At 52.7% G+C, this 18602-nt stretch overlaps 1 protein-coding gene across 1 annotated transcript in view; it reads right to left on the bottom strand.

Moving 5' to 3' along the window:
- Positions 1-7015: 7015 nt before the first annotated feature.
- cfap61 (cilia and flagella associated protein 61) overlaps positions 7016-18602 on the bottom strand; it is a 79827-nt gene continuing 68240 nt past the window's right edge. The window contains exons 21-26 of the mRNA XM_072449475.1: positions 18291-18497; positions 18024-18129; positions 15324-15400; positions 13961-14172; positions 8323-8437; positions 7016-7174 (exon numbers count right to left, since the gene is read on the bottom strand). Of these exons, the coding sequence (XP_072305576.1) occupies positions 7016-7174; positions 8323-8437; positions 13961-14172; positions 15324-15400; positions 18024-18129; positions 18291-18497 (876 nt within the window). The remainder of the gene's footprint in view (positions 7175-8322; positions 8438-13960; positions 14173-15323; positions 15401-18023; positions 18130-18290; positions 18498-18602) is intronic.

The following is an 18602-nucleotide window of genomic DNA, read 5'->3' as shown; positions in this document are numbered from 1 at the left end:
CACCTATAAAAGGTGTACTTTGTAACTTGTAAAGTTAGGTAGGGACAGAACGACCTTGTCTTAGGGAAAGTGAGGGTGTTTATCCACTGTGCACGTGAATAAACTTCCACCTTTTGAGAGAGACCGAGAGACTCTGTTTCTGCTTCAAGTTATTGCCTGGTTACTCTTTACTTGATCATTGTTTACAGGAAACTGCCGTAACAACCTCAAGTGAGGGCCCACCATGACCAGGACCCCAAGTGAGGGCCCACCATCACCAGGACCCCAAGTGAGGGCCCACCATCACCAGGACCCCAAGTGAGGGCCCACCATCACCAGGACCCCAAGTGAGGGCCCACCATCACCAGGACCTCAAGTGAGGGCCACCATCACCAGGACCTCAAGTGAGGGCCCACCATCACCAGGACCTCACGTGAGGGCCCACCATCACCAGGACCCCAAGTGAGGGCCCACCATCACCAGGACCTCAAGTGAGGGCCCACCATCACCAGGACCCCAAGTGAGGGCCCACCATCACCAGGACCTCAAGTGAGGGCCCACCATCACCAGGACCTCAAGTGAGGGCCCACCATCCCCAGGACCTCAAGTGAGGGCCCACCATCACCAGGACCTCAAGTGAGGGCCCACCATGACCAGGACCCCAAGTGAGGGCCCACCATCACCAGAACCCCAAGTGAGGGCCCACCATCACCAGGACCTCAAGTGAGGGCCCACCATCACCAGGACCCCAAGTGAGGGCCCACCATCACCAGGACCCCAAGTGAGGGCCCACCATCACCAGGACCCCAAGTGAGGGCCCACCATCACCAGGACCCCAAGTGAGGGCCCACCATCACCAGGACCCCAAGTGAGGGCCCACCATCACCAGGACCCCAAGTGAGGGCCCACCATCACCAGGACCCCAAGTGAGGGCCCACCATCACCAGGACCTCAAGTGAGGGCCCACCATCACCAGGACCTCAAGTGAGGGCCCACCATCCCCAGGACCTCAAGTGAGGGCCCACCATCACCAGGACCTCAAGTGAGGGCCCACCATCACCAGGACCTCAAGTGAGGGCCCACCATCACCAGGACCTCAAGTGAGGGCCCACCATCACCAGGACCCCAAGTGAGGGCCCACCATCCCCAGGACCTCAAGTGAGGGCCCACCATCACCAGGACCCCAAGTGAGGGCCCACCATCACCAGGACCCCAAGTGAGGGCCCACCATCACCAGGACCCCAAGTGAGGGCCCACCATCACCAGGACCCCAAGTGAGGGCCCACCATCACCAGGACCCCAAGTGAGGGCCCACCATCACCAGGACCTCAAGTGAGGGCCCACCATCACCAGGACCTCAAGTGAGGGCCCACCATCACCAGGACCTCAAGTGAGGGCCCACCATCACCAGGACCCCAAGTGAGGGCCCACCATCACCAGGACCTCAAGTGAGGGCCCACCATCACCAGGACCTCAAGTGAGGGCCCACCATCCCCAGGACCTCAAGTGAGGGCCCACCATCACCAGGACCTCAAGTGAGGGCCCACCATGACCAGGACCCCAAGTGAGGGCCCACCATCACCAGGACCCCAAGTGAGGGCCCACCATCACCAGGACCTCAAGTGAGGGCCCACCATCACCAGGACCCCAAGTGAGGGCCCACCATCACCAGGACCTCAAGTGAGGGCCCACCATCACCAGGACCTCAAGTGAGGGCCCACCATGACCAGGACCCCAAGTGAGGGCCCACCATCACCAGGACCCCAAGTGAGGGCCCACCATCACCAGGACCTCAAGTGAGGGCCCACCATCACCAGGACCCCAAGTGAGGGCCCACCATCACCAGGACCCCAAGTGAGGGCCCACCATCACCAGGACCCCAAGTGAGGGCCCACCATCACCAGGACCCCAAGTGAGGGCCCACCATCACCAGGACCCCAAGTGAGGGCCCACCATCACCAGGACCCCAAGTGAGGGCCCACCATCACCAGGACCCCAAGTGAGGGCCCACCATCACCAGGACCTCAAGTGAGGGCCCACCATCACCAGGACCTCAAGTGAGGGCCCACCATCCCCAGGACCTCAAGTGAGGGCCCACCATCACCAGGACCTCAAGTGAGGGCCCACCATCACCAGGACCTCAAGTGAGGGCCCACCATCACCAGGACCTCAAGTGAGGGCCCACCATCACCAGGACCTCAAGTGAGGGCCCACCATCCCCAGGACCTCAAGTGAGGGCCCACCATCACCAGGACCTCAAGTGAGGGCCCACCATGACCAGGACCCCAAGTGAGGGCCCACCATCACCAGGACCCCAAGTGAGGGCCCACCATCACCAGGACCCCAAGTGAGGGCCCACCATCACCAGGACCTCAAGTGAGGGCCCACCATCACCAGGACCTCAAGTGAGGGCCCACCATCCCCAGGACCTCAAGTGAGGGCCCACCATCACCAGGACCTCAAGTGAGGGCCCACCATCACCAGGACCTCAAGTGAGGGCCCACCATCACCAGGACCTCAAGTGAGGGCCCACCATCACCAGGACCTCAAGTGAGGGCCCACCATCCCCAGGACCTCAAGTGAGGGCCCACCATCACCAGGACCTCAAGTGAGGGCCCACCATGACCAGGACCCCAAGTGAGGGCCCACCATCACCAGGACCCCAAGTGAGGGCCCACCATCACCAGGACCTCAAGTGAGGGCCCACCATCACCAGGACCTCAAGTGAGGGCCCACCATCCCCAGGACCTCAAGTGAGGGCCCACCATCACCAGGACCTCAAGTGAGGGCCCACCATCACCAGGACCTCAAGTGAGGGCCCACCATCACCAGGACCCCAAGTGAGGGCCCACCATCACCAGGACCCCAAGTGAGGGCCCACCATCACCAGGACCCCAAGTGAGGGCCCACCATCACCAGGACCTCAAGTGAGGGCCCACCATCACCAGGACCTCAAGTGAGGGCCCACCATCACCAAGATCTCAAGTGAGGGCCCACCATCACCAGGACCTCAAGTGAGGGCCCACCATCACCAGGACCTCAAGTGAGGGCCCACCATCCCCAGGACCTCAAGTGAGGGCCCACCATCACCAGGACCTCAAGTGAGAGCCCACCATGACCAGGACCTCAAGTGAGGGCCCACCATCACCAGGACCTCAAGTGAGGGCCCACCATCACCAGGACCTCAAGTGAGGGCCCACCATCACCAAGACCTCAAGTGAGGGCCCACCATCACCAGGACCTCAAGTGAGGGCCCACCATCCCCAGGACCTCAAGTGAGGGCCCACCATCACCCAGGACCTCAAGTGAGGGCCCACCATCACCAGGACCTCAAGTGGGAGCCACCATCACCAGGACCTCAAGTGGGACCTCACCATCACCAGGACCTCAAGTGAGGGCCCACCATCCCCAGGACCTCAAGTGGGACCTCACCATCACCAGGACCTCAAGTGGGAGCCACCATCACCAGGACCTCAAGTGGGACCTCACCATCACCAGGACCTCAAGTGAGGTTCCACCATCACCAGGACCTCAAGTGGGACCTCACCATCACCAGGACCTCAAGTGGGAGCCACCATCACCAGGACCTCAAGTGGGACCTCACCATCACCAGGACCTCAAGTGAGGGCCCACCATCACCAGGACCTCAAGTGGGACCTCACCATCACCAGGACCTCAAGTGAGGGCCCACCATCACCAGGACCTCAAGTGAGAGCCCACCATCACCAGGACCTCAAGTGAGGGCCCACCATCACCAGGACCTCAAGTGAGGGCCCACCATCCCCAGGACCTCAAGTGGGACCTCACCATCACCAGGACCTCAAGTGAGGGTCCACCATCACCAGGACCTCAAGTGAGGGCCCACCATCCCCAGGACCTCAAGTGGGACCTCACCATCACCAGGACCTCAAGTGAGGGCCCACCATCACCCAGGACCTCAAGTGGGACCTCACCATCACCAGGACCTCAAGTGAGGTTCCACCATCACCAGGACCTCACGTGAGGGCCCACCATCACCAGGACCTCAAGTGGGACCTCACCATCACCAGGACCTCAAGTGAGAGCCCACCATCACCAGGACCTCAAGTGAGGGCCCACCATGACCAGGACCTCAAGTGAGAGCCCACCATCACCAGGACCTCAAGTGAGGGCCCACCATCACCAGGACCTCAAGTGAGGGCCCACCATCACCAGGACCTCAAGTGAGGGCCCACCATCACCAGGACCTCAAGTGAGGGCCCACCATCACCAGGACCTCAAGTGAGGGCCCACCATGACCAGGACCTCAAGTGAGAGCCCACCATCACCAGGACCTCAAGTGAGGGCCCACCATCACCAGGACCTCAAGTGAGGGCCCACCATCACCAGGACCTCAAGTGAGGGCCCACCATCACCAGGACCTCAAGTGAGGGCCCACCATCACCAGGACCTCAAGTGAGGGCCCACCATGACCAGGACCTCAAGTGAGAGCCCACCATCACCAGGACCCCAAGTGGGACCTCACCATCACCAGGACCTCAAGTGAGGGCCCACCATCACCAGGACCCCAAGTGAGGGCCCACCATCACCAGGACCTCAAGTGAGGGCCTAACATCACCAGGACCTCAAGTGAGGGCCCACCATCACCAGGACCTCAAGTGAGGGCCCACCATCACCAGGACCTCAAGTGAGGGCCCACCATCACCAGGACCTCAAGTGAGGGCCCACCATCACCAGGACCTCAAGTGAGGGCCCACCATCACCAGGACCTCAAGTGAGGGCCCACCATCACCAGGACCTCAAGTGGAACCTCACCATCACCAGGACCTCAAGTGAGAGCCCATCATCACCAGGACCCCAAGTGAGGGCCTAACATCACCAGGACCTCAAGTGAGGGCCCACCATCACCAGGACCTCAAGTGAGGGCCCACCATCACCAGGACCTCAAGTGAGGGCCCACCATCACCAGGACCTCAAGTGAGGGCCCACCATCACCAGGACCTCAAGTGAGGGCCCACCATCACCAGGACCTCAAGTGAGGGCCCACCATCACCAGGACCTCAAGTGAGGGCCCACCATGACCAGGACCTCAAGTGAGAGCCCACCATCACCAGGACCTCAAGTGAGGGCCCACCATCACCAGGACCTCAAGTGAGGTTCCACCATCACCAGGACCTCAAGTGAGAGCCCACCATCACCAGGACCTCAAGTGAGGGCCCACCATCACCAGGACCTCAAGTGAGGGCCCACCATCACCAGGACCTCAAGTGAGGGCCTAACATCACCAGGACCTCAAGTGAGGGCCCACCATCACCAGGACCTCAAGTGAGGGCCCACCATCACCAGGACCTCAAGTGAGGGCCCACCATCACCAGGACCTCAAGTGAGGGCCCACCATCACCAGGACCTCAAGTGGGACCTCACCATCACCAGGACCTCAAGTGAGGGCCCACCATGACCAGGACCTCAAGTGAGAGCCCACCATCACCAGGACCTCAAGTGAGGGCCCACCATCACCAGGACCTCAAGTGAGGGCCCACCATCACCAGGACCTCAAGTGGAACCTCACCATCACCAGGACCTCAAGTGAGAGCCCACCATCACCAGGACCTCAAGTGAGGGCCCACCATCACCAGGACCTCAAGTGAGGGCCCACCATCACCAGGACCTCAAGTGAGGGCCCACCATCACCAGGACCTCAAGTGAGGGCCCACCATCACCAGGACCTCAAGTGAGAGCCCACCATCACCAGGACCTCAAGTGAGGGCCCACCATGACCAGGACCTCAAGTGAGAGCCCACCATCACCAGGACCTCAAGTGAGGGCCCACCATCACCAGGACCTCAAGTGGGACCTCACCATCACCAGGACCTCAAGTGAGAGCCCACCATCACCAGGACCTCAAGTGAGGGCCCACCATCACCAGGACCTCAAGTGAGGGCCCACCATCACCAGGACCTCAAGTGAGGGCCCACCATCACCAGGACCTCAAGTGAGGGCCCACCATCACCAGGACCTCAAGTGAGGGCCCACCATCACCAGGACCTCAAGTGGGACCTCACCATCAGCTCCAGCAGAGGATGAACTTCCTGCAGCAGCTCAAGAAAGACAAGCTGATGATGGAGCAGTTCTACATGACCATCACCTCCTCCCTCACCTCCTCCCTCACCTCCTCCCTCACCTCCTCCATCACCTCCTCCATCACCTCCTCCCTCACCTCCTCCCTCACCTCCTCCATCACCTCCTCCCTCACCTCCTCCCTCACCTCCTCCCTCACCTCCTCCCTCACCTCCTCCATCACCTCCTCCATCACCGTGTGGTACGCTGGAGCCACAGCCAGGAATAAACAGAGACTACAGCGCCCTCGGCTGAGAAGGTGATCGGCTGCAGACTTCCATCTCTGCATGAGGCCACTCCCCTCATGCAGGAGGCCACTCCCCTCAGGCAGGAGGCCACTCCCCTCAGGCAGGAGGCCACTCCCCTCATGCAGGAGGCCACTCCCCTCAAGCAGGAGGCCACTCCCCTCAGGCAGGAGGCCACTCCCCTCAGGCAGGAGGCCACTCCCCTCAGACAGGAGGCCACTCCTCTCAGGCATGAGGCCACTCCCCTCAGACAGGAGGCCACTCCCCTCAGGCCATTGGACTCATGAACACTTCTTAAACACTGTCACTTTAACTATAACTCACTGTTCACTTTCTGCTCTACATATGTAAATTCAACTGTACATTTTCTTTTTGACTTATAAGATGTTTTATGTTGCACTAAATCACAAAGACAAGTTTCTCTGTTTGTGAATTCTGTCCATCAACAATAGCAATAAACCTTTTCTGATTCTGGTTTAGTCCTGGTTTGGACTTTGTGCATGTTTAGTTCCAGATTTAGTCCTGTTGTCCTCGTTAGTGCATTGTATGTTTGTTTGTTTGTTTGTTTGTTAAATGAACACATCAGTTTGGCAAAAAGTTTCTCCTTTATTGTCATTTCCTCAGAGTCTTGTTTCTCAGAGTCTTGTTCCTCAGAGTCTTGTTTCTCAGAGTTTTGTTTCTCAGAGTTTTGTTTCTCAGAGTTGTCCGGGCAGAGCGAACATGGGCAGCAGGTTTCTGTTGTAGGTCAGATATTTGACCACTGCGCCCCTGACCGCGGCTCTGGCCCGATCGTCCAGAAGCTCCAGAGACTCAACAGCTTCGTCTTCTGAAGTCATGTCCTCTGCTTTCATAACCTGCACATTTAACAGGACATACATGAGCTTATTACCATGTTATTACCATGTTATTACATATTGTAACCATGTTATTACCATGTTATTACATGTTAAAACCATGGTATTACATGTTGTAACCATGGTAATAACATGTGATAACATGTTATTACATGTTATGCCATGTTATTACGTTATCACATGTTATTACCATGTTATTACCATGTTGTTACATTTTACCATGATACCACGTTATTACCACGTTATTACCATGTTACCATGTTACCATGTTATTACCATGTTCTTACATGTAAACATGTAACCATGTTGTTACCATGTTATTACATGGTATAACCCTTGTTATAACTTGTTACACTCTTGCGGTGTTTGTTAGCGCTCTCACATGCTAAAGGCTAGTTCTGTTCCGCACATTATCTCAAATGCATTTTCAATGGGAGCGTTAGCATTAGCATTAGCCTCTAGCGGAACGAGCTAAACGAGCAGTGGACGATATTGCACATAAACATAGTTGACCACATCATTTTGACAAGGAATATTTTGTTTTTTTGGAGTTCCAAACAGGAAGTGAGTGCTGCAGCGTTTGCCTCCTTCAGCTCTGGCTCTGGTCACTTCCTGTTTCACATCTGCTGCTCTTTCTTCAGACTCGACATTCTGATCCTGCTGTTTTTATTTCACTTTGAAATCAAGATCTGAACCAAAATAACAGACCAATCAGGCGCCGCCTTCGCTTAACGTCGTCTCAGCTCGCATTAGCAACAGGTTTGAGTGACAGCTAGCTCGGCTCGTAGCGAAGCGGGTGGGGTGGACCTTTTACTACCTCACTCCTGATTGGCTCTGTGGTCGTCATGAAATGCACTGCGATTCCCAAATATGGAATACGGCTCCAAATTAGCCGCTATAACTGCTAGCATCGCAGTTTGTTTGTTTTCTGCCTCATCAAAATGAATAAAACAGGATCAGGCTCGTTTGCGTCATCCTGGATTGTCCAAAATTTGAGGCTCATCTCGTCATCACCTACCCCCTAGCCCCGCCCACTGCTCTGTTCTCGTTATTAAAAGCTCCCACACACAGAAGGTTCATTTCTCCAAAGTAAAACCATGTGAACGAGTCCATTCTTCTTCTGTAGCGACACAAACACAAACACAAACACAGGGCTGTACCTGGGCGTCAGTGGCAGAGTGGTTAGCCATGGCCTGCAGCTCGTGTTGGAAGTCGCTGAATCGGTCGTGGAAAATGGCCCAACACCAGCTCTGCCTGAAGAAGCTGAGGACAGAGTGAACCAAACTCCTGAAGCCAGAACCAGAACCAGAACTGACCCAGGACCAAACCAGAACCAGAACAGACCCAGGACCAAACCAGAACCAGAACTGACCCAGGACCAAACCAGAACCAGAACTTACTCAGGACCAAACCAGAACCAGAACTGACCCAGGACCAAACCAGAACCAGAACTGACCCAGGACCAAACCAGAACCAGAACTTACTCAGGACCAAACCAGAACCAGAACTGACCCAGGACCAAACCAGAACCAGAACTGACCCAGGACCAAACCAGAACCAGAACTTACTCAGGACCAAACCAGAACCAGAACTGACCCAGGACCAAACCAGAACCAGAACTGACCCAGGACCAAACCAGAACAAGAACTGACCCAGGATCCGTTTCTCTGCTTTCCCCCGGCGATCTGGACACAAAACTGGACTCATGCGTCTCGATTGGGCTAGAGCAACGCCGGCGTCTGGTATGTGGACTGCCGAATTCTGTCCCAACGTCTTTGTTTTGTTAAGTCGTTTCCACTGTTTTGTTTTGTTCCCGCGTCTCTGTGTTGTCTTCTGTCTACATCCCTGTTCCTTAACTTCATTGGACATTACTGCACCGTCTATCACTCATCTCCCTCACTCCTGGACTATCTACTGCGCTAGCCGCCAGCTAACATCTGGCTCTACACCGTCATGGTATCGTGGGGCCTCCCTGCCGTGCAGACAAGGTCTGGGGCAACCAACGCCACTCACTCCACCAGCTTCAACACCCGGTCCACTGCTGCTTTTTCACAACTCTCTGCCCACCAGCTTCCAGCCACCGCCAACATTCTAACTGGATTACTCTCATCTGCTGTTACGTTCCATCTCCTCCTCGGACTATCACTCCCGTGCCTCCAGGCCACCGCTCCACCAACTTCTCGCCTACTCACCTACACCGCTGCTGACCTTCACCTCCTCAACCATAACCACCGTCTCCCAGCTGCTGCTGCCTCTGCAGCTCAGCTGGGATCCTTCGCCGGCCCCGCTACATCCACCGGGGCTCTGGTCTCTCCCATAACCAACACTCCAACGACGGCTCACTTATCCCCTCACTCTGGACTAGTTTACGCCCCCCCGTCACCCCAACCTGCCGCACTGCCAACCTCAGCAACCTCCGCCCCCCAACCCTGCGCCCCCATCCATCTCCGCGCCCCCATCCATCTCCCTCGCACTGCTGAACTGCCGCTCCCTCGCCAACAAATCACCTGTTATATCTGAACTGCTACTGGACAATAACATTGACCTGCTTCTCCTCTGTGAAACATGGCAACAGCCCCTGGACTTCTATGCTCTCAACCAAGCCACTCCCTCCAACTACACTTACACTGCCAAACCCCGCCTCTCCGGGCGTGGGGGAGGTCTTGCTGTTATTCATAAAAAATCTACATCCATCACTGAACTGAACCTCAACCTTCCATCCATCTCATCATTTGAATACCTCGCCTTCTCCCTCCCCAACTCTATCACCGCTATCCTGATCTATCGTCCCCCAAAGCCCCACCCCTCTTTCCTCACTGAATTGTCTGAACTCCTCACCATCGCATCCTCTCTCTCTGCCCGCCTCCTACTCACTGGTGACTTCAACATCCACATTGACTGCCCCAACGCCCCACTGACATCCGACTTCCTCTCTCTCCTGGACTGCTTCCATCTCACCCAACATATTGACTTCCCCACCCATACCAAAGGCCACACTCTGGACTTAGTCTGTTCCTCTCTCCTACCCACATCTAAGCCCCACCCCCTCCCCTTCCCACTCTCTGATCATCTCTGCATCCTTTTCTCCGCCCCCCTACCCTCGCCCCACAACCCCAAAAAACGCACCATCACCTACCGCAATATCAAGTCAGTCAATCCCCTCACGCTCTCCCAGCTCATATCCTCTGCTTTCCCCCCTGACTCCCCCCCCTCTTCCCCCGACGACTATGCTGTCATGCTCAACACCACCCTCTCCGACTCCCTTGACTCCCTAGCCCCCTGGAAAACCTCCTCCGTCTCATACATCAACCCCGCCCCCTGGTACACCCCTGAACTCCGCACCATGAAGCAGACTGGCCGCCGACTCCTCTAAAGAACCCGCCTCACCGTCCACGCCGAAGCCTTCAAATTACACATCTCCTCCTACCGTGACGCTCTCCAAGCCGCCAAATCTGCCCACCTCTCCACCCTCATCAACAGCTCCCACCGGAGCCCTCGCACCCTGTTCTCCACCGTCAACAAGCTGCTCCAGCCACCGGACATCACTCCACCCTCCTCCCCTGACCTCTGCAACTCTTTCCTCCTTGCCTTCAATGACAACATTTCCAAAATCAACAACTCCCTGACTGCCGTCTCCATTAACTCCATCACCCCCCCACCCCTGCCCCCCCCTCTCCCTGACCACCCACCCTTCCCTCCCCTCACCACCTTCTCCTCTCGTTAACTCCTCTCATATCATAGACCTCATCACCGCTTCCAAAACCACCACCTGCTCTCTCGACCCCCTCCCAACGACTCTAACCAAGGCCTGCCTCCTGCTCTCATCCCCCATCTCACCACCCATCTACAAACTGGCCTCCATCACCCCCATCCTCAAAAAACCCACCCTAGACTCCGCCAACCTCTCCAACTACCGCCCCATCTCCAACCTGCCGTTCCTCTCAAAAACGCTGGAACGCATCGTCGCCGCCCAACTTCACACCCACCTCCAGTCAAACAACCTCTATGAACCCCTCTGCACTTGACTGGCTCACATCCTACCTCACCAACAGGCAAGAGTTCATTTCCCTCTCCGGTCACTCATCCACCCTCTCCCCAGTAACGCAGGGGGTCCCCCAGGGCTCAGTCCTCGGCCCCCTCCTCTTCATCTGCTACCTCTTCCCCCTTGGTCACATCCTCCGCCAACTCAACCTGGACTTTCACTGCTGACGACACCCAGATATACCTCACCACCAAATCCACCCAAAACCCTCCCCTCAGCCACATCCAAACCTGCATCTCTACAATAAAATCATGGCTCACTCTCAACTTCCTCAAACTGAACAGTGACAAAACAGAGCTCCTCCTCATTGGCACCAAATCCACTCTCAATAAAACTGGTCCCTTTTCACTCAGCATCGACACCTCGACCATCACCCCCTCTACCCTGGTACGCAATCTTGGTTTCATCATGGACCCCACCCTCTCCTTCACTCCCCATGTCAGCCACATCGTCAAGACCTCATTCTTCCACCTCCGCCGCATCGCCACAATCCGACACTGCCTCACCCTCCCCGCTGCTGAATCCCTCATCCATGCCTTCATCTCCTCCCGCCTCGACTACTGCACCTCCCTCCTCACTGGCATCTCCTCCCATTCCCTCCACAGACTCCAAATGGTCCAAAACTCCGCTGCCCGCCTCCTCACCCACACCCGCCTCCTCACCCACACCACCTAGCTCCCCCCTACCTGTCTGACCTCCTCATCCCCCACCGCCCCTCGCGAGCCCCCCCCTACCTGTCTGACCTCCTCATCCCCCACCGCCCCTCCCGAGCTCTCCCCTCCTCCTCCTCTCTCACCCTGACTGCACCAACATCCCGACTCAAAACTTTTGGCGACAGAGCATTCTCCCGAACAGCACCCCGACTCTGGAACTCCCTCCCCCAACCTGTCCGCCACTCTCCCTCACTCACAACATTCAAATCCCGCCTAAAAACATACCTCTTCACCCAAGCCTATGACCTCCCCTACCCCTAGCCTCCTCTACCCCACTGTCTACACTTCTACCCCCTGTTACATCCCCATCTTTTTCTCTCTACTTCTTCTGTCTTGTTCATTTTATCTGTAAATTATTGTGTACTGTACGTGCTGCCCCCCCCTGTCTGTAAATACCCCCCCTTTTTTGTATATGTCCAGCGTCTTTGGGTCACTGAAAAGCGCTATACAGTGATCCCTCGTTTATCGCGGGGGTTACGTTCCAAGAAGAACCCGCAGGAGTCGAATTCCGCAAAGTAGAAACCTTTATTTTTTTACAGTAATTATACAATGAAATACTCCATAAAACATTGAAGCTCACACGCGCGCTCTCACCGGATCCATAACGTTATTGACACACAGGTAGAGAAGACGCGGAGAGACAGTTTAGCCAATCAGAATGCAGAACACAATGCATGATGAAAATCCGCGAAGCAGCGAGAGCGTGAAAAGTGAACCGCGATATAGCGAGGGATCACTGTATAAATAAAAGTTATTATTATTATTATTAGAACTGACCCAGGACCTTTGTGGCTCTGTAAGAACTTCAACCAGTCGCCTCCACGTTCAGGTCATGATCCACTAAAAGTCCAATACAGAAGTCCTGTTTTAGTCCTAGTTTAGTCCTGGTTTAGACCTAACTTAGTCCTAGTTAAGTCCTGACTTAGTCCTAGTTTTGTCCTAGTTTAGTCCTAGCTTAGACCTAATTTAGTTCTAGTTCAGTCATAGTTTAGTCCTAGGTAAGGCCTAGTTAAGTCCTAGTTAAGTCCTAGTTTAGTCCTTGTTTGGACCTAGTTTAGTCCTAGTTTAGACCTAGTTTAGTTCTAGTTAAGTCCTAGTTTAGTCCTAGGTAAGGCCTAGTTAAGTCCTAGTTTAGTCCTAGGTAAGCCCTAGTTAAGTCCTAGTTTAGTCCTTGTTTGGACCTAGTTTAGTCCTAGTTAAGTCCTAGTTTAGTCCTTGTTTGGACCTAGTTTAGTCCTAGTTTAGACCTAGTTTAGTTCTAGTTAAGTCCTAGTTTAGTCCTAGGTAAGGCCTAGTTAAGTCCTAGTTTAGTCCTAGGTAAGCCCTAGTTAAGTCCTAGTTTAGTCCTTGTTTGGACCTAGTTTAGTCCTAGGTAAGCCCTAGTTAAGTCCTAGTTTAGTCCTTGTTTGGACCTAGTTTAGTCCTAGTTAAGTCCTAGTTTAGTCCTTGTTTGGACCTAGTTTAGTCCTAGTTTAGACCTAGTTTAGTTCTAGTTAAGTCCTAGTTTAGTCCTAGTTTAGTCCTTGTTAAGTCCTAGTTTAGTCCTAGGTACGCCCTAGTTAAGTCCTAGTTTAGTCCTTATTTAGTCCTAGTTTAGTCCTAGTTAAGTCCTAGTTTAGTCTTTGTTTGAACCTAGTTTAGTCCTAGATAAGTCCTAGTTTAGTCCTAGTTTAGACCTCGTTAAGTCCTAGTTTAGTCCTTGTTTAGACCTAGTTTAGTCCTAGTTTAGACTTAGTTTAGTCCTAGTTAAGCCCTAGTTTAGTCCTAGTTTAGTCCTTGTTAAGCCCTAGTTTAGTCCTTGTTTGAACCTAGTTTAGTCCTAGTTAAGCCCTAGTTTAGTCCTTGTTTAGACCTAGTCTAGTAGATGAGAACATATTGTAGATGTTTATGTTTATGGTGGATATCTTCACTAGGATGAGAGAGAAATGAAATCACAAACTTCCACAAACCCGATACAAATGAAGGACCCGTCAGTGTTTTGGGTCTTCACGTGTGTCAGAAGAGGCTTTACGGGAACGTCCCGTGTCTCACCTGTAGAGGTCGGTCACCTGACCCAGGCTGAAGCGCGTGCTCAGGTTTCCCAGGAGGCTTTGCTGCTGGCCGTAGAGACAGAGCAGGTTGTGCAGTGGGAGGGGCTTCGAGGACGCACAGGTGATGGTCTCCACCTGGTCCACACTCCCGAGCTGGAGACGGAAGTACGAGCCGGACTCTGCGAGACCAGTGACCAGGGCCGAGTCCTTCAGCTGAAACACAAGAACCAGAGGAGCAGAGTCCTTCAGCTGAAACACAAGAACCAGAGGAGCAGAGTCCTTCAGCTGAAACAGAAGAACCAGAGGAGCAGAGTCCTTCAGCTGAAACAGAAGAACCAGAGGAGCAGAGTCCTTCAGCTGAAACAGAAGAACCAGAGGAGCAGAGTCCTTCAGCTGAAACAGAAGAACCAGAGGAGCAGAGTCCTTCAGCTGAAACACAAGACCCAGAGGAGCAGAGTCCTTCAGCTGAAACACAAGACCCAGAGGAGCAGAGTCCTTCAGCTGAAACAGAAGAACCAGAGGAGCAGAGTCCTTCAGCTGAAACAGAAGAACCAGAGGAGCAGAGTCCTTCAGCTGAAACACAAGAACCAGAGGAGCAGAGTCCTTCAGCTGAAACAGAAGAACCAGAGGAGCAGAGTCCTTCAGCTGAAACAGAAGAACCAGAGGAGCAGAGTCCTTCAGCTGAAACACAAGACCCAGAGGAGCAGAGTCCTTTGTATTCGTGGCTCGTCGACCAAAACAAAGATTAAACTAACAACTGTCGTTCGACTAAAGATGAATTACGATTTATATCAAACCGTTTTATCGTGATATGAATCTCGGTGTCACATGATCCACATCTTGTTTTTCTCATTGTCGTTTGTTTCACCAAAGAAACTTCAGTCTCTGAATCGTGACAACGACAATAAACCTTTTCTGTTCTGAGTGAGCCCTCCTGTCGTCTACCACTGATCTCTGTGGTGGTCACGCTAGCCTGCGCTAACCGCTAAGTACTCTCCAGCCTGCTCTAACCGCTAAGTACTCTCTCGCCTGCGCTAACCGCTAAGTACTCTCTAGCCTGCGCTAACCGCTAAGTACTCTCTAGCCTGCGCTAACCGCTAAGTACTCTTTAGCCTGCGCTACCGCTAAGTACTCTCTAGCCTGCGCTAACCGCTAAGTACTCTCTAAGTACTCACAGTTGTTGAACATTGCTGTGCAAAATTGCCCAGAACTAAACCAGAACTAAACCAGAACTAAACCAGAACTAAACCAGAACTAAACTACTAAACGAGTTTGGAAGACGGGCCGTGGGCCGTGGGCCGGATTAAATCGCTTGGCGGGCCTGATGTGGCCCCCGGGCCTTGTGTTTGATAAGACTCACTCACACATTGGACGGAGCTGTGTTTGGAGGGAGTGGGCGTGGTCACATGAAGGAAGTGAAGTCCTCCAGGAAGAAGTCCTCCTGCAACACGCAAAGAACATGCGAAGAACGTGTGAAGAACATGTGAAGAACATGTGAAGAATACATGAAGAACATGTGAAGAATGTGTGAAGAACATGTGAAGAACATGTGAAGAATGTGTGAAGAACATGTGAAGAACACGTGAAGAACATGTGAAGAACATGTGAAGAAAACGTGAAGAACATGTGAAGAACATGTGAAGAACACGTGAAGAACACGTGAAGAACATGTGAAGAACATGTGAAGAACACGTGAAGAACATGTGAAGAACATGTGAAGAACATGTGAAGAACATGTGAAGAATGTGTGAAGAACATGTGAAGAACACGTGAAGAACGTGTGAAGAACATGTGAAGAACATGTGAAGAACACTTGAAGAACACTTGAAGAACATGTGAAGAACATGTGAAGAACACGTGAAGAACATGTGAAGAACATGTGAAGAACACGTGAAGAACACGTGAAGAACATGTGAAGAACATGTGAAGAACACGTGAAGAACATGTGAAGAACATGTGAAGAACATGTGAAGAACATGTGAAAAACACGTGAAGAACACGTGAAGAACGTGTGAAGAACATGTGAAGAACACGTGAAGAACTTGTGAAGAACATGTGAAGAGCCCGTGAAGAACATGTGAAGAACATGTGAAGAACATGTGAAGAACATGTGAAGAACGTGTGAAGAACATGTGAAGAACATGTGAAGAACATGCGAAGAACGTGTGAAGAACACGTGAAGAACATGTGAAGAACGTGTGAAGAACGTGTGAAGAACATGTGAAGAACGTGTGAAGAACACGTGAAGAACATGTGAAGAACACGTGAAGAACATGTGAAGAACATGTGAAGAACACCCAAAGAACATGTGAAGAACACGCAAAGAACACGTGATGAACATGTGAAGAACACGTGAAGAACATGTGAAGAACGTGTAAAGAACATCTGAAGAACACGTGAAGAACATGTGAAGAACACGCAAAGAACATGTGAAGAACACGCAAAGAACACGTGATGAACATGTGAAGAACATGTGAAGAACGTGTGAAGAACATGTGAGTAACTCTTGAAGAACATGTGAAGAACACGCAAAGAACACGTGATGAACATGTGAAGAACATGTGAAGAACGTGTGAAGAACATGTGAGTAACTCTTGAAGAACATGTGAAGAACACGCAAAGAACATGTGAAGAACACTCAAAGAACACGTGACGAACATGTGAAGAACACATGAAGAACGTTTGAAGAACGTGTGAAGAACATGTGAAGAACATGTGAAGAACACGCAAAGAACATGTGAAGAACATGTGAAGAACATGTGAAGAACACATGAAGAACATGTGAAGAACACCCAAAGAACACGTGATGAACATGTGAAGAACACGTGAAGAACGTGTAAAGAACATGTGAAGAACATGTGAAGAACATATGAAGAACGTGTGAAGAACATGTGAAGAACATGTGAAGAACGTGTGAAGAACACGTGAAGAACATGTGAAGAACACGTGAAGAACATGTGAAGAACACCCAAAGAACATGTGAAGAACACGCAAAGAACACGTGATGAACATATGAAGAACATGTGAAGAACATGTGAAGAACGTGTAAAGAACATCTGAAGAACACGTGAAGAACATGTGAAGAACGTGTGAAGAACATGTGAATAACACTTGAAGAACATGTGAAGAACACGCAAAGAACATGTGAAGAACACGCAAAGAACACGTGACGAACATGTGAAGAACACATGAAGAACGTTTGAAGAACGTGTGAAGAACATGTGAAGAACATGTGAAGAACAGGCAAAGAACATGTGAAGAACATGTGAAGAACGTGTGAAGAACATGTGAAGAACGTGTGAAGAACACGTGAAGAACATGTGAAGAACACCCAAAGAACATGTGAAGAACACGCAAAGAACACGTGATGAACATGTGAAGAACACGTGAAGAACGTGTAAAGAACATGTGAAGAACATGTGAAGAACACGCGAAGAACATGTGAAGAACACGCAAAGAACACGTGATGAGCATGTGAAGAACATGTGAAGAACGTGTGAAGAACATGTGAAGAACATGTGAAGAACACGCAAAGAACACGTGAAGAACATGTGAAGAACACATGAAGAACGTGTGAAGAACATGTGAAGAACGTGTGAAGAAAATGTGAAGAACATGTGAAGAACACGCAAAGAACACGTGAAGAACATGTGAAGAACACATGAAGAACATGTGAAGAACACGTGAAGAACATGGGAAGAACATGCAAAGAACATGTGAAGAACACGCAAAGAACACGTGATGAGCATGTGAAGAACATGTGAAGAACGTGTGAAGAACATGTGAAGAACACACAAAAAACACGTGAAGAATGTGTGAAGAACATGTGAAGAACGTGTGAAGAACATGTGAAGAACATGTGAAGAACGTGTGAAGAACACATGAAGAACGTGTGAAGAACACATGAAGAATGTGTGAAGAACATGTGAAGAACGTGTGAAGAACATGTGAAGAACATGTGAAGAACGTGTGAAGAACATGCTAATAAGACACAAAGAACACGCAAAGAACAAGTCCAGGTCCAGGTCCAGGTCCAGGTCCAGGTCCAGGTCCAGGTCCAGTACCTGTGACTTTGGGTCTCTTGTAGACGGGCAGAAGCTCCTCCTCTTCTCTGGGCTCTGCTGTCGGGTCGAACAGAAGCAGAATCTGACGAGCCAAGTCCTGACCCACCTGAGGTCAGAGGTCACAGTGAGTCAGATGCCCTCCCCCTGCCTCAGATGCCCTCCCCCTGCCTCAGATGCCCTCCCCCTGCCTCAGATGCCCTCCCCGTGCCTCAGATGCCCTCCCCCTGCCTCAGATGCCCTCCCCGTGCCTCAGATGCCCTCCCTGACCTCTCGGGAGCAGAAGCGCTCGTGGTTCCACTCTTCGCTGTGGTACTTCCTGGAGAACTTTGTGATGGTTCCAGCTGCAAAGATCCAGGGGTCAGACGTGTGGAAGCAGCGGTCGACCACAAGACGAGAGTCCATGACCAGGAAGGAGTCCAGGAGCGAGCGCAGCATCAGAGGGTCAAGACCCAGCGACGAGAGGGTCACCAGGACCTGAGGAGAGACCAGAGACCAGACTGAACCAGCACCAGGACTAAACCAGGACTGAACCAGGACCAGGTCTGAACCAGGACCAGAACTGAACCAGGACCAGAACTG

Source organism: Eucyclogobius newberryi, unplaced genomic scaffold, assembly GCF_026437365.1.
Source record: "Eucyclogobius newberryi isolate DKJ021-1_F unplaced genomic scaffold, fEucNew1.0.hap1 SCAF_1, whole genome shotgun sequence".
Classification (NCBI taxonomy): domain Eukaryota; kingdom Metazoa; phylum Chordata; class Actinopteri; order Gobiiformes; family Gobiidae; genus Eucyclogobius; species Eucyclogobius newberryi.
The sequence above is the reverse complement of the archived record's forward strand: the minus strand, read 5'-3'. Positions and strand labels throughout refer to the sequence as shown.